Genomic DNA, 13,097 nt, shown 5'->3' with positions numbered 1-13,097 from the left:
GCCCTGCGCTGGGACGGAAGATAAAGGGCAGCGTGCACGGCGGGGCAGGAGGCACCTTTGCGACACGCAGACACGCGTGGGCTTTCGGTCACACCCCTTTATTAGCACCGTGACAAGCGCGACCCCTCGCCCACCCGGCCGGCGCTGGGACCCGCCCGCAGGTTCCTGGCGGGCAGCTGTCGGAGCTTTAGGGGTCCCCGCTGCCCCCCGCCCCTTCACGGAACGTCCGTCTCCAGCACGTCTTCGCTCCTCGAGGGCGCGTTCTTGTTCAGCGTCTCCATCTCCTCTTCCTTCCTCTTCCTGCGCTGCTTCCGACAGTGGCTTTTGAGGGGACGGGAATGAAAGAAATGAGCGGATCGGCGATGCCCCGCAGCCCTCCCGGCAGCTCAGACCCCGCATCCCGCAGCCCGGCCCCACGTACTGAGCACAGAGACAGACGCAGACGACAAAGACGATGAGGGTGACGACGGCGGCGATGAGGGAGATGACCACGATCTGGCCCCGGTCTCCTCGCAGGTAGAAGATGTCCACTTGCTCACACCGCGCCCCCGTGTATCCTCGCTCGCATCTGCCCCGTAGCGCAAGGGACAAACAACACAGGTCCAAAAGCCGCCGCCCCGCGCCCCCCGCCGCCCCGTCCCGGCAGCGCGCTGTCCCCCCGTGCCAGCACGTCCCCTCCGCCCGTGACTTACACGCAGGCCGGCGCCGCCTCGGCCACGAGGAAGCGGCATCGCCCCTTGACGCAGTAGTGCCGGTACTCCTCGGGGCACCGCGAGAAGTGTCCCCGCCGCCGCAGCTGCGTCACGTTACCTGCAGGGACCAGGACGGGATGCAGCGGGGGACCCGAGCTGCCGGCTCACGGCCTTGGCCGCTGTGCCGATAAGCGGCAGCTGGCCTCTGTGCCAGACAAAACACGGCGGCTTCCCCCTCCGTTCCCACCCCTCCTCACCTGCACAGCCCTCGCAGGGCAGCCCCTCGGTCACGTTGGCATCGGCACCCACGCAGCTGAAAAGTGCCAGGCCTGGAATGAAGGAGAGCGGCTGAGCAGGGACGGGGGGGCTGGCAGCCACGGGGAGGGGCCCCTTTGCCTCACCGGCATCAGCTTTTCTCCAGGTGTGGAGGGAGGGATGCCGCTGCCCACCTGCGGGCAGCCAGCCAGAGCCCGCTGCAGCCTGCATGCTGCCCATGTGGTGGTGCGACCTGGGGTGCCCAGAGGGGTAGGAGCCAATGGGAAGGGTCTGGGGGACATGAGGATGTCTGGCAGAGCCCCAGGTAGCCCCTTTGGCAGAGCCTGGGTGTCCAAAAACTGCTGGCGGTGGGAGGAGGTAGCTGAGTTGCAAACCAGCCCTGGTGGCTTCAGATGTCACCACACCAGCACCAGGTGCTGTGACATCCCTGCTGCTGCTACAGGGGAAACCCATCATGGGGCAAACCCAGGCACTCACCCCGACTGTGTCATTTCATGGGTTCAGATGGGAAAGGGACAGCTTCCCTGGCCCAGCCTTAGGGAGGTTTGCACGGTGGTGCAGTAACCAGATCTTGGTGTACCAGGGATGACCCAGCACAGCGCTACTTCCCACAGGACAGGTCCCGCTGGTGGGGCAGGTGCTCGGCAGGGCAGCATGTCACCAGGGGCACATCCTCATCATGTGGGGAGGAGTGGGCAGGTGTGCTGTGCTGCTTGGCCACCTGGCCTGCCTGCCAGGGCCCCATGGTAATGGCAGAGGGACTAAGTGGGCAGCCTCCTGAGTCCCCCAGCCAGCAGCAGAGTCTTTCCTGGCACCCATGTCCCTCCAGACTATATATAGGCAGCGTGGCTGTAACTGCACACGTCGTGTGACTGAGAGCCAATAAGCTTGGGTGCAGTCTCCAGCATGAGAGCTGAGGCCCGGCTGCCCCCCCAGCACCAGCTGCAGGCTGACTTCACCCCAGCACGGGAAGACCCCAGCAGGGCAGCTTCCCCACCCTTACGGCAAACAGCTGCCCTCCTTTTGCAAGACTCCCTCAGACAGCCTCCCCTCAACAGGGTGGTGGCATGGGGATGGTGTGGGTAATGGCAGCACTGTGGGGTCTCTGGCAGCCAGCTCTCAGCCCACCCAGCACTGATGTCTTCCCAAGGCTGGATCCCACAGCCCTCATCTTCCTGTGCTGGGCACCGCAGCCCCAGAACAGGTCAGGCACCATTCCCCTGCGTGGGTGTGGGCACCCGGTGTTGGTGTGGTGAGCACAACGCAGCCCCGCCAAAGGGCCGAGCCCAGGGCTGCTCGTGGCAGAGGGCACATCTGTGTCCCACGGGGCTGCCTGCTGCCCAAAAGCCACCCAGTAGGTGGGGGTGATGGATGGCAGCGGGGCTGAGCTGCTCCTGAAGGCAGCCAAACCAAATGACTTCATAAGGGAGGCTCTGGGGTAGGACGCCTCCTCATGTAGTGCTGGAGGGGCACTTCTGTTCCGATGCAGGCACCACAGGGGCAGACACTCGCTGCCTTGTATCCTCTATTGCTGGCGCTGCTTAGGACAGCAAAATACGTGTCCACGTGTGCACATGTCCACGCACCCAGACGTCCATCAGCACTGAGGCTGCTCGCAGGCAGGGTCCTGCTGCCAGGTGCCAGAAGCATCCCATCCCCACTTCAAGGAGGTTTCAACCCGACGGACACAGCACGGGACAGGACCGAGGAGGACACGCGGGGCACGGCATGCGGGGCACGGGGATGGCACCAGGTAGGAGCCGGGAAGGACGGGATGGGCCGGGGCAGGACGGGACGGGGAGCACGGGGCGCGATCGCTCCAGGACCGTGCGAGCCCCGTGCTGGGACGGACTCCCCCGCGCGGCCGCGGTGCCGCCGCTTACCGGAGGCGAGGGCCAGGCACAGCAGCAGGGGGCCGGGACCGCCGCCCGGGACCGGGACCGCCGCCGTTTCCATGAGCGCCGCAGCCTCCGCCTGCCCGGTGCCCGGTGCCCGGTGGCTGCGGCGGGGCGGGGCGGGACGGGGCGGGGCGGGGGCGGCTCTGTCTCCTCCTTCTCCTCCCTCTCCCCCCAGCGGCGCGGAAACCTGCGGTGGGACCCCCGGAGTTGATCTCCTCGCTCTCACCCCGGGCGGATCGGCCCGAGCGCTGCGGGACGGGGGTTCGCTCGCGCCCGTCCGAACACCCTCACGCGGAGCCCCGGGCTGCCGTGCGGGGTTGCGGGTGCCAAGAGGGTGGCACATCCCCGGGGCGGCCTCCCGGCTCGTCCGCGCCCGCATGAGCTCAGGGGGAGGAATGACGGACTGGAAAGAAAGCGGTGACCTCACGCCGCGGGATGGCGGCTGTGAACGCGGCGCTGGCAGCCGCCCCGCTTGGCCGCCCGCCGAGGCTCCGCTCCCGCACACGCCCGGCCGGTGGGCGGCCCTGCTGGCCCGCGTGTGCCTCGAACCGGGTCCCTCTGCACGGGCTGTGTGGGCCCCCGGGCAACGGGGGTGTGCGCACCCTCTTCCGTTAGGGAACCCTATCTGTCTGTTTGCAGCGCAGCAGTTCGGATATCCTATATTTACCACATGCCGTAGTTCTGCAGTCTCCCAGGCTCGGCTCTCGGATATCTGACCGTGCCGTACCACCCGAGGGCCGAGCTGCTCGGCTCTTTCCACCATCCCCCTTTTGCGTACTGCTACTTGTAGAACCCCCCTCACTCAGCAGTGCTTCCTGCTTAGCCAGCTCACCGTGTTCTTTTCCCCTGGAGCATCCTCTTTCTCCTCAACATTTTGGATTTCCCCTCTTTAGATCCCAGCCCCCTTCCTCGCTGGTGGCACTGCTATGACGGCTGCCTGCATCTCAGTGCTACCCTTCTGCCCGCACAGATGGAAGAGTTTCCAGCTGAGAGGGTGCAGGAGGTCAGGAGAAGCCGATGGCGGGTGAATCCCTCAAACAAAACGTCAGAGAACCAATTAAGCATCAAACGTGCTGAAGAATTTGTTGCCAATGACCGTGCCAACTAACTAGGCGGGGGAAACCCACGCCAGTAAGACCAGGTGAGGTGGCCACGCAGAAGCGGCCGGTGCCGATGAGAGCAGGAGTTAGTGGCCGTGCAGACGGCAGCTGGACCAGAGGACGGTGCACAGCGAGGGCTCCGAGGCTTCTCACGGTCTCCGCGTGGCGTTTGCAGCCAGCGCGATGCCGAAGGGGGGGAGCGGTGGCTGCGCGGTGCCGGTGCCAGCAGGTGCCGCTGCGCTCTCGGTGCCGCTGCGGGCGGCGAACGGGGCGGGGGGCGGGGAGCGGGGCGGGCGATGCCTCCCCCCGCCTCCTCCCTCCGTCTCTCCCTCCCTCCGTCCTCGGCTGCTCGCGCCGCCGGGACCATGGGCTGCTGCTGCCGCCTCCTCCTCGCCCTCCTCCTCCTCCTGCCCGCAGGTGAGCGGTGGGTTCGCGCGTGGGAGGGGAACGCGGGGGGACACCGCGCTGCTCGCCCTTGTCATGCGAGGGGCGCTCCGAGGCTCTATGGGAAGCTGCCCTCCCGGCCGGGAGTCCCGGGGACGGTCGGGATGCGTCCAGCCCGGAGCCACGCGTGTCGGCGGGTACACACAGAGGCGCGCTCCGGGAGCACCCCTGGACTTCGGGAGGCTTTGGGGGCAGCCCGGGGAGGGGGAAAGAGCCTGGCGAAGGGGCGAGCCCCGCGCGGGGATAAACGCGTTGGACGAGGAAGCATTTAACACCGAGCTGTGCGTGGCACGGCGGCACCGAGCAGTGCCCGGCTTGGTGAGGTGCGGGAGCGCTCAGCCATTCGGGGACCAGACGGTCCGGAGCGGGTCGGCTGTTCCTGGGACATCTCCAGCCGAGCGTCCCACCTGCGCCTGCTGACCATGCTGAGGCTGGGGACGAGTTGTAACCAGTGCCCGAGCCGAGCCAGCACGGTTCTTAGGGCATCCCCTGGCAGCATCGCTGGGACCCTGTGGAAGACCACTGGGAAATTGCCAACTCCGTGCCTCTTGGGGTGCTTCCACACAGGCATGAATCTTACATATACATATGTTATATATTTATATATATACTATTTTCTGCACTGAAATGTTATTTACAAGAAAAACAAAAACAAAACCCAAAACTTTTCCACCTTTAAAACAAAAACAACCCAGCCAACTGTACAAATTATTATTTAAATATGCTCTGAGCTCATTCTTTGGGAGAGAAGGCAGCTTGGCAAGTACCAAATATCACCAGGCTTTTTCCTGCCCCTCTAATGAGATAATAGCATCTCACACTGCGTTTGAGAAAAGGAGGAGGAAGTTTTGACCATTCCTGTACTCAGAAGGCAGATTCATCTGCTCCCAGCCTTGCTGTGGGACACCGGACCAAAGCCCTGTCAGTCCCATCTCAGCACCTTTTATCTTTGTCACAGCTCAGGATCAGCAAGACACAAAGCAAAGTTCTGCAGTCGCTCTGATCCTTCTGGGGGAATCTGTCCCACAGCTGGTGCTCCTCCATGACAGCGCCCATAACAAAAGACACATCCCCTCATTGTCACAGGGTGACAGGGACCAACCAGAGCCAGAGGATCCCTCCATCCTCACCGCTCCTTGGGCTGCCCACAGGAAGGCAGCTGCTGCTCCCTGGGCTGGTAATATCCCCTCAGTGAGTGCTCTGCACCAAGACCCCTGTGGCTTTGTCCCCAGGCAGGCAGGGGGACACCTGAGACAGCTTCTCCCAAGGGGACAGACACAGGAGAGCAGGTGATGGACGCAGACATCATGTTTGTTTCCATTGCGTGCCTGTTTCTTTGAACTACAGAAAGCTTCAGGCTTGGGAGCAATTAGGCTTAACCCATTTAATGACCATGCAGGAAGCCAGCCCAGCTAGCCATTAAGTCAAAGCGACCGAGGGTACATGTGATCTGAGTGCCAGGGATTCTTTTTTTTCACTGAAAGCTTTGGTACTGCATTTGCATTGGACCCTGTCTTTCTCCTCCCCTCTCTGCCCTCCCCAGATGTTGTGTGGCTGTCAGCATGACCTAGCTGTGCAGCAGGAGGTGAGGCTGCCCAGCTCCTAGTGCGCTCAGAAAAAGCAGCAATCCAGGCAGAGAACCCAGTGCTGCCTGCATGTGCTCATAGCAGGGAGCTCTGCATCGCAGCTGCAGGCTGCCAGCGTCAGGCTGGAAAGCAGAAGCACCGTAAGCTGAGCACAAGCAAGGAGAAGGGACAGCAGAAAAGGAGAAGGAGCAGCAGTACAGTACAGGAAAGCACTGGCCACAGAGGTGAAGGCTTAACTAACAAGGTTACAAGCAGGAAACCCTTGCCCTATATTTAAATATATACTGTTTTACTGCTCCACACAGCAATAAAGCATTGCGTGCTGCAGGAGCAGGGGAGTCAGGGGTCACTCTACTGCTTCCCGCTGAGAGCTTGCATAGCATGCATCTGTGGGTAAGGAACCACTGAACTCCCCATCCAGAGCAAGCGCTCCTGGTTCAGAAGGGTCAGCTGCTTCTCCAAACAGACTGCATGAATAAACCATCCCAAGCTATGTATTTTCACATAACACTGCCAGCATTTATAATTTATCACCCATAAAGCTCTCCATTTACTCTCAGCAGCACCAGCAGCTGCAGCCAGCAGCTTTTGTAATAGGGCCTCACTCTGCTCGTAGCCCCCAGCACTCTGTGGTGCATGGGGATGGAGCAGCATCTGCCCCTGGGAGATCCTGTGGGCAGATGTTGAGATTGCCCTTAATTTTTGCTTACCAAAAGAAAACATTGATGTAGAAGCGAAAAAACCTGATGCTGTGTCTTACCCATGTGCTTCTATTTGTACCTGCCCCACAGCTGGTGCTGGGATGGGAAGTGGCACCTAGCTTTGCTGCATGGAATAGGTGTGCTCTGGGCAGCCAAGAGAGCTCTCTCCTGGGTGAACTTATTCACTGCTCTTTGCTGCATTCCCATCTTTCAGAAAGGGTGTTTGGATTAAGTGTGGAAGCTGTTGTAGCCAAGATAAGCTGCTGGGAAAGAAGAGAAAGAAACAGCCATGCTATTCCCCAAAGTGGTACCACTGGCCTCCTGAGGCAGGCACGCAGCAAAACGTGATGGCTGGGGAGCATCCCCCCATGGGTTTGTGTTAATGTGGGGTGAGAGCTGCATTCCCCATGTGGGTTAGGTCAGTTGGACTTTCTGGTGGCTGTATCAGGTGCAGCATGTCAAATGGAAGCTGGTTGAGAGCACCATCTCCACCTCTTGCTGGGTGCCAGCTTGCTGTGGCACAGCTGTCGTGTCCAATTTCATTTTTCTACGGCTGGAGCTGTCTTGTTTTCACGTTGCCTCTCAGCTGGAGTAACAGCCTGCTCTGAGTGCTGATGAGCAATGCACTGCTAATGAGGCTCCCAGCCCAGGCTAGGTATGTGCTGCTAAAGCAGAGCTTAGCTTGTGTGAGGGTGACATCACCTCTGCTTGCCATGGACTAACCGGGCCAGCAGCATGCCAATAGGAATCAATCCACACACTCAGTGGTGTTCCCTGGGGTTTCCCAGGTGACTGCAATTAATGCTCTTGAAAATGTAAGCATTCATGTTAGAGGGATTTCCCATCTTCTCCAAGAGGACGACTCATGCCAGTGGCCACTTAGAGCTCATGTGGGGCTGGAAGGTGGGTGGTGCAGGGTGCTGTGCCAAGCCACTGCTTGTGCATGGCTACCTGGTGCTCCCCATCCTGTTCTGTTCCCATCCAGATTCCTGCAGGGCAGTTGCTGCCATAAGGGAATTAGATGGGCAAATTCCTCAGAGTTGAGCTATGCGTGGTATCCTTTGATAACTGATGTCCTTCAGTTGCTTTGACAACCCCTGCCTGCCTCTGAAGTCATGTGCTCTGAAGGAAAGATTTTTGGTGTTTTTTTAATCCTTTATTCCAGTTCACTCTTCTGGCTACTGCTCACAGTCGCATCCCAGGTGCTGAGCAAACAAGGGAACCACCACCTCAGCATTTCTTCACCTTTTCAGATGTGCTTGTAGAGGATCTGGCTTGCTGCATGCCGCCCAGCACCAGGAGGATAGGCTGTCTTGTGGGATGCGGTGGCTTATTGGGAAGAACCCGAGGTTGCCAGTGGGATCCCTAGAGCACTGGGCTGTCTTCAGCTCTCCTGGGCAATGCCTGTGACCTGTGACTGATGGGGATGAGTGCCCAGTTGAGGCATGCGCCCAAACCTGGCTGTGCGGCCAGCTGCACTCGTGCCATGTAGATATTATCAGAAACTTTCTGACTCATCCCAGCCAGCAGCACTGCCAGCTCTGCAGGATCCCTGCTAGTTTGCCCCAGATGTTCAGGCAGACCATGGTGGTGCTGCTGGCCTGAAGGACACATAGCCACTGGGTAAACCAAACCCCAAACCAAGCAGGGGTGAGGATGTGCTTTGAATTTCTGAATCCATGGGGACTGAAAGGGAAGCTGGCCCATAGCAGGTCTCCTTCTTGGTTGTTAACAGGAGCAGGCATGCTGCTCCCTCAAGAGAGCCCATCCATCCCTGACATTCAGCATGGGATGGCTTTCTTCAAGTGCAGGGCGTAATTCTGCAAACACTACCTCACAGTATTGCCTCCTTAGTACAGATCTGGCTGGTATTCGGAGTGAGGCTTCAGGCAAGAAGCAAGGGGACCAGGGAGACAGCAAGCTGCTCCTTTCCATGAAAGGCAGAGCATTTCTCCTCACAGAGAGCTAACAGAGTGCTCAGGGTGCCACCAGCCCACTGAGGGTCTTGTTGGAGCTTCCTGTGAGAAGCTGGGGTGGCAGCCTTTAACCTGCTGGTCCTGTTGCATTTGGCTGACGTGCTCCAGTAAATATGTGGGAAGCATTACTTCAAAGCAATTGAGGTACAGCCCCAGCCCTGATCTCAAGAAGCCCAGGGCTGGAGGGTGCTTGATTCAGGTTGTCAGTATGTGCATGTCCTCAGCCACCACCTGGCAATCGCTTTCTGCCCTAGTTTGGCCACCACTGGTGCAGAGTTCTTAAAATGGTGGATGTGTGTTCTACACCTTCCTTTGCAGAGGCTTATGTGCCTGCTGCTGTGATTGTGTTTTGGAATTACCAGTGCTTGCTGACAGGGAAGCTGCCTTGGTGGTGATGCAGATTGCAGCACTGAATCCTCCCAGCTGCCTGGGCAGCACTTGTTGCTTGGGAAAGGTGTTGCTCAGTGCTCCTGGTGAACCCAGCTGAGAACTTTGGGTGCCTCCTGCTGTGGGCCATGGGAATTGGTGGCTGCCTTCTTCAGGGCTGTGGCTGGGGGCACCTGGGGTTTGGAGCCAGCTCTCCTGGTGCCACCAGCAAGGGGCTTTGGGGGAACTGGCCTTCTGGATGGCAACAAAAATCAGTATTGTTCTGAGATTTTTGTCCTCAGTTCTCATGTAGACCCATGCTAGGATGCTGTGGGGTTATATGTAAGTGAGAGCATGGGAATAAAAATTCCCCCTGATGTCACTTGCTGCTGGCACACTCTTCCTCCAGTCTGGCTGTGCCCATGGAGCTGCTAGTGGTGGCTCAGAGCTGAGCTCGGCCCTGTGGAGAACAGAAAAGAGAGGAGAAAAAAAAGAGCAGCCACTGGTGGGGACAGGGGAAAGAATGACTCATCTTTATGTTAAGAAATAGAGATGAATGAATGAATGCACAAGAAAACTGAGGGAAGAAAGAGGCATCCTGTGTCACAGTTCCCAGCTGTGTGGACCTTGCTGCTGCCTGCTCTGAGGGGTGTTGGGGACAGGGGTGCCAGGCTGGGATAGGAGCTGAGTCCTGAAGGGAAATGGGTTATGTGGGATGTGGGTTCCCAGAGTGCTGAGGTCCTCTAACCCACTGCCTGGCAATGGGAGCAGGAAGAATACCCTCCTTTCCACCATTTTATTCTAGATGGAGATTTTGGCTGGTTTTGTGTTTCTAGGAGCTGTGGAGAAGGAAGTTCCCATTACCATTGTTGTGATGGCCACGGAGACCTCACAAAGGTTTTCTAGTTACTAATGCTTATTTTTCTCCCTGCCAGGACTTGGTGATGACCCCATAGCACCGTCCCTTGCTCCCTTCCCAGTGGTGGGGACATCAGCAGGGCCAGGCTCAGGGGGCACGTCTGTCCCCACAGCAGCTCCCCATCAGTCTACACCTCTGACCGCTGAGGGACCCACCAGTAATGGAGTGTCCCCTGAGGTGGGTGGCCGCAATGAGAGCACCACGGCCATTCTGTCCACTGCCTCCACCCCCACAAACACTGTCACTGCAGCAGACAGCCTATCAGTGGCCCCCAGTTCGGTGCCACCAACCCTGGAGACGGTCTTGAGTCCTTGGACAGCACATTCCAGCCTGGCGAGTGGCACGACAGATTTGGGGACAAATCCCAGCCCTGTGGGCACACCTGCATCCTTCTCCTCTTCCTCCCCTGACAGCAGCACCCTGCACTCATCCCCTGGGACAGCATTGCTCTCACCAGCCATCCCCACCCAGCCATCGGCACTGATGAAGGATGTCCCTTCCCCAGGGACAATGGCTGTGTCAAGCCTGGCCATGGAGCCAACATCCCCCTCAGAGACTGTGGCCAGCCCCAGCAAAGGCATGGCTGAAGAAGGCAAAAGCACTCCCTCGACTGGTGTCACCATAGAAGAGGTCCCACATGCCTTGAGTGCAGGTGAGCAGCACCCCTCTCTGTGCACACACAATATGTATCTAACTTCTTCCTGCCCTTGCCAGCTACGTTTTTTTTCCCCAGTTATTTTTCACTTATTTTCACATTCACTGTGTTTTGCATGCAAAGCTGAGCTCTCCTGATGTGCTTCCTCGGGGAGCCTGTGTCATCTGTAAAGGCAAGGGTTTGTGGATACCCACACTCAAGCACTGAGATGTGAATAAAACCCTTAGCTGCAGAGATTACTTGAAAAATTCAAGGAGGAAAGGAAGGAAGCCTCTTGACTGTGACTTGAGATGAGAAGATGTACATTTCTTCTCTCCCTTCTGCAGACAGCATGAAGCTAGCTTTGACCTGTCCTTTGCGAGCCCAGAAGGGTTAAAGGGCTAGAAGGTGGAGGTGGCTGGAGCCTCTGCCTTGCATGGCTTCCAGCCCTGGTTTGGCACTTAGTGCTGCCTAATGCTGGCAGGAACACTGAGGAGAATGCCCAGATTTCGTAGAATGACTTAGGCTGGAATGTGCCTTTAAAGATCCAGCTCCAAGGGCTGTATTTTGCAGGCTCCTCTGCTGGGGGATGCTGGACCCCCCAAAACCTTTTTACCACAGAACAGACTGAGATGATTTTAAAGCTTCTGGTTAAGAAATAGATGGTAGCTCTGGGGCATCCAGGTCTGCAGTAGTGGAAAAATGACCATTGTTTTATCCCAAACCCACCTGCCTCGTGTTAAGGGAAGGGGCCCAGCAGCCTCCATAAGGGATTTTTTGGGGAGAATTGCAGGGATTGAAGTTCAGGACATGTATCTGGCACTGGCACCAGGAGCTGAGTGCTGCTCTTTCTGGTGCTCCCTGCAGGCAGCATCGTGGCCATAACCGTGACGGTCATCGTGGTGGTGGTGCTGGTCTTTGGGGCAGCGGCGTACCTCAAGATCAGGTAAGGCTGGCTCTCTGTGGGGCCTTGAGTCCCAGTCTTTTGCATCATGTCTCTATTGAAAGCCAGGGCTTTCTTTGTTGCTTTACAAAAGCCTTGCTCAAATGCCAGAGATGCTGCTCAGCCAGCAGCCATAAACAGCAGTTTTCCCCAGGGCAAGCTGTTGCCTTGCGCCTTGCTGTGCCTGTGGCAGTAAGCAGCAGTGTGGCCTAACAAGATCTAGGTGAGCAGAAGTCTCATGTTAATCATGGGATTGCAGAATGGCTTAAACCTATCCTAATTCCAACCTTCCTGTTTACTGCCAGGTATGCCCCAAAACATGGCAGGGGCTCATTCTCCCTCCCAGGTGGTCCTGTGGAGGTGATGAGCCTTTCCCAGTGCTATTTCTGGCGTGTTCTGTAGGTGGTTGGTTGAGGTGGGGTGTGCTGATGGCAAACCACTTTCTACACAGATACCTCAAAAACAATGTGGTGAAGGCCCAAATGTGTTTTGTTTTTATTTTACCCCACAGTAAAAGAACTAATAAAGCACCAAAGCAGCCAGCGTGTTAAAAAAATACAATAAACAGAGCTCCCGTAGCTGTGCACCAGCCAGCTCCTTGTTGTCCACACTGCAAGTGCCACAAACTCCATGCTGTCCTCATACACACAGTGGCAAAGCACTGGGCATTCTTCCTGTCCCTCTGAAGGATGCATATGGGCTTTGAGGAGTTTGATGACAGCTTTGTGGCCCACTACATGAGCACCCCTGACTCATTTCACCTTCTGCAGGCTAACATGGCGCCATGTTCCCCACAGGCACTCCTCCTATGGAAGGCTGCTGGACGACCATGACTACGGCTCCTGGGGGAACTACAACAACCCCCTCTATGACGACTCCTAGCAGGAGAAGATCCTTATTTATCAGCGCTTCCCCAGCACGCACCTGCTGCTTGTCCCCACCACGCGTGCTGGTTGCAGCCTGGAGGCCAAGCTGCTGCTGTGATCAGCACAGCGTGGCAGGCCCAGCAGGAGGCGGCTGGCTGCAGGGCAGGTGCACCCAAGTGTTGGTGCTTTGCCTGGGAAGCTCTCTGATAATATGGGTGGGTGCTGCTTCAGCAGTGGAGGGGGACCTGGGGCAGGTCCTTTGCTGCTAGCCCAGTAAACCCAAATTCCCAGTGGGAGGGCTGGGGGAGGCTAAGGCAGAAAACGGCAGCCCTGTGTTTTCCCTGGAAAGAACGTGGAGTGTCCCATTGCTTTACGTGCCCCTCCCTCCAGGATCACCTCCCTGCACTGTCCCACTGCAAAACCATATGCCTTCCCTCATCTGTGGTAGCTCACCATGGGCAATTACATGACTGCTTACACTCCTGCTGTTTCGTGTGTTTGTGCACAGAAGCATGTCATTTCACTTTTTCTCCTTTCTCTTTTTCTTTCTTTCTTTCTTTTTTCTCTCTCTTTTTTTTTTTTTATTATTTTTTTTTCCCCCAAACACATTGTGGGAGCCTGTGGGAAAGGTGCCTTTCCCATCTGCACTTCCAGGATAAGAAACTTGCCAGTGCTGCAGCCATAGCTGTTTGCTTT

General features: G+C 57.6%; 2 protein-coding genes across 3 annotated transcripts; one reads left to right on the top strand and one right to left on the bottom strand.

Moving 5' to 3' along the window:
• Nucleotides 1-82: 82 nt before the first annotated feature.
• BTC (betacellulin) lies at nucleotides 83-3,770 on the bottom strand. Of its 2 annotated transcripts, XM_015861244.3 has the most exons (5): nucleotides 2,852-3,751; nucleotides 950-1,021; nucleotides 693-810; nucleotides 422-568; nucleotides 83-321 (listed from the first exon to the last, which is right to left on the bottom strand). In XM_015861244.3, the coding sequence occupies exons 1-5, from the start codon at nucleotides 3,627-3,629 to the stop codon at nucleotides 216-218; spliced, it is 1,221 nt and encodes a 406-aa protein (XP_015716730.2). In that variant the 5' UTR covers nucleotides 3,630-3,751; the 3' UTR covers nucleotides 83-215. The 2 variants fall into 2 exon arrangements, with proteins under 2 accessions (XP_015716730.2, XP_085402721.1); XM_085546595.1 differs by lacking the exon at nucleotides 422-568 and having other exon boundaries at nucleotides 2,852-3,770.
• Nucleotides 3,771-4,231: 461 nt separating this feature from the next.
• On the top strand, nucleotides 4,232-12,880 carry PARM1 (prostate androgen-regulated mucin-like protein 1). The gene is made up of 4 exons (XM_015861243.2): nucleotides 4,232-4,383; nucleotides 9,975-10,610; nucleotides 11,460-11,538; nucleotides 12,333-12,880. Exons 1-4 carry the CDS (start codon nucleotides 4,263-4,265, stop codon nucleotides 12,415-12,417), a joined length of 921 nt encoding a protein of 306 aa, XP_015716729.2. The 5' UTR covers nucleotides 4,232-4,262; the 3' UTR covers nucleotides 12,418-12,880.
• Nucleotides 12,881-13,097: the final 217 nt, after the last annotated feature.

This window comes from Coturnix japonica, chromosome 4, assembly GCF_054131305.1.
Source record: "Coturnix japonica strain WE chromosome 4, WE-NBRP24, whole genome shotgun sequence".
Classification (NCBI taxonomy): Eukaryota; Metazoa; Chordata; class Aves; order Galliformes; family Phasianidae; genus Coturnix; species Coturnix japonica.
Note: the sequence above shows the minus strand (reverse complement) of the source record. Positions and strands in the feature narration are given on the sequence as shown.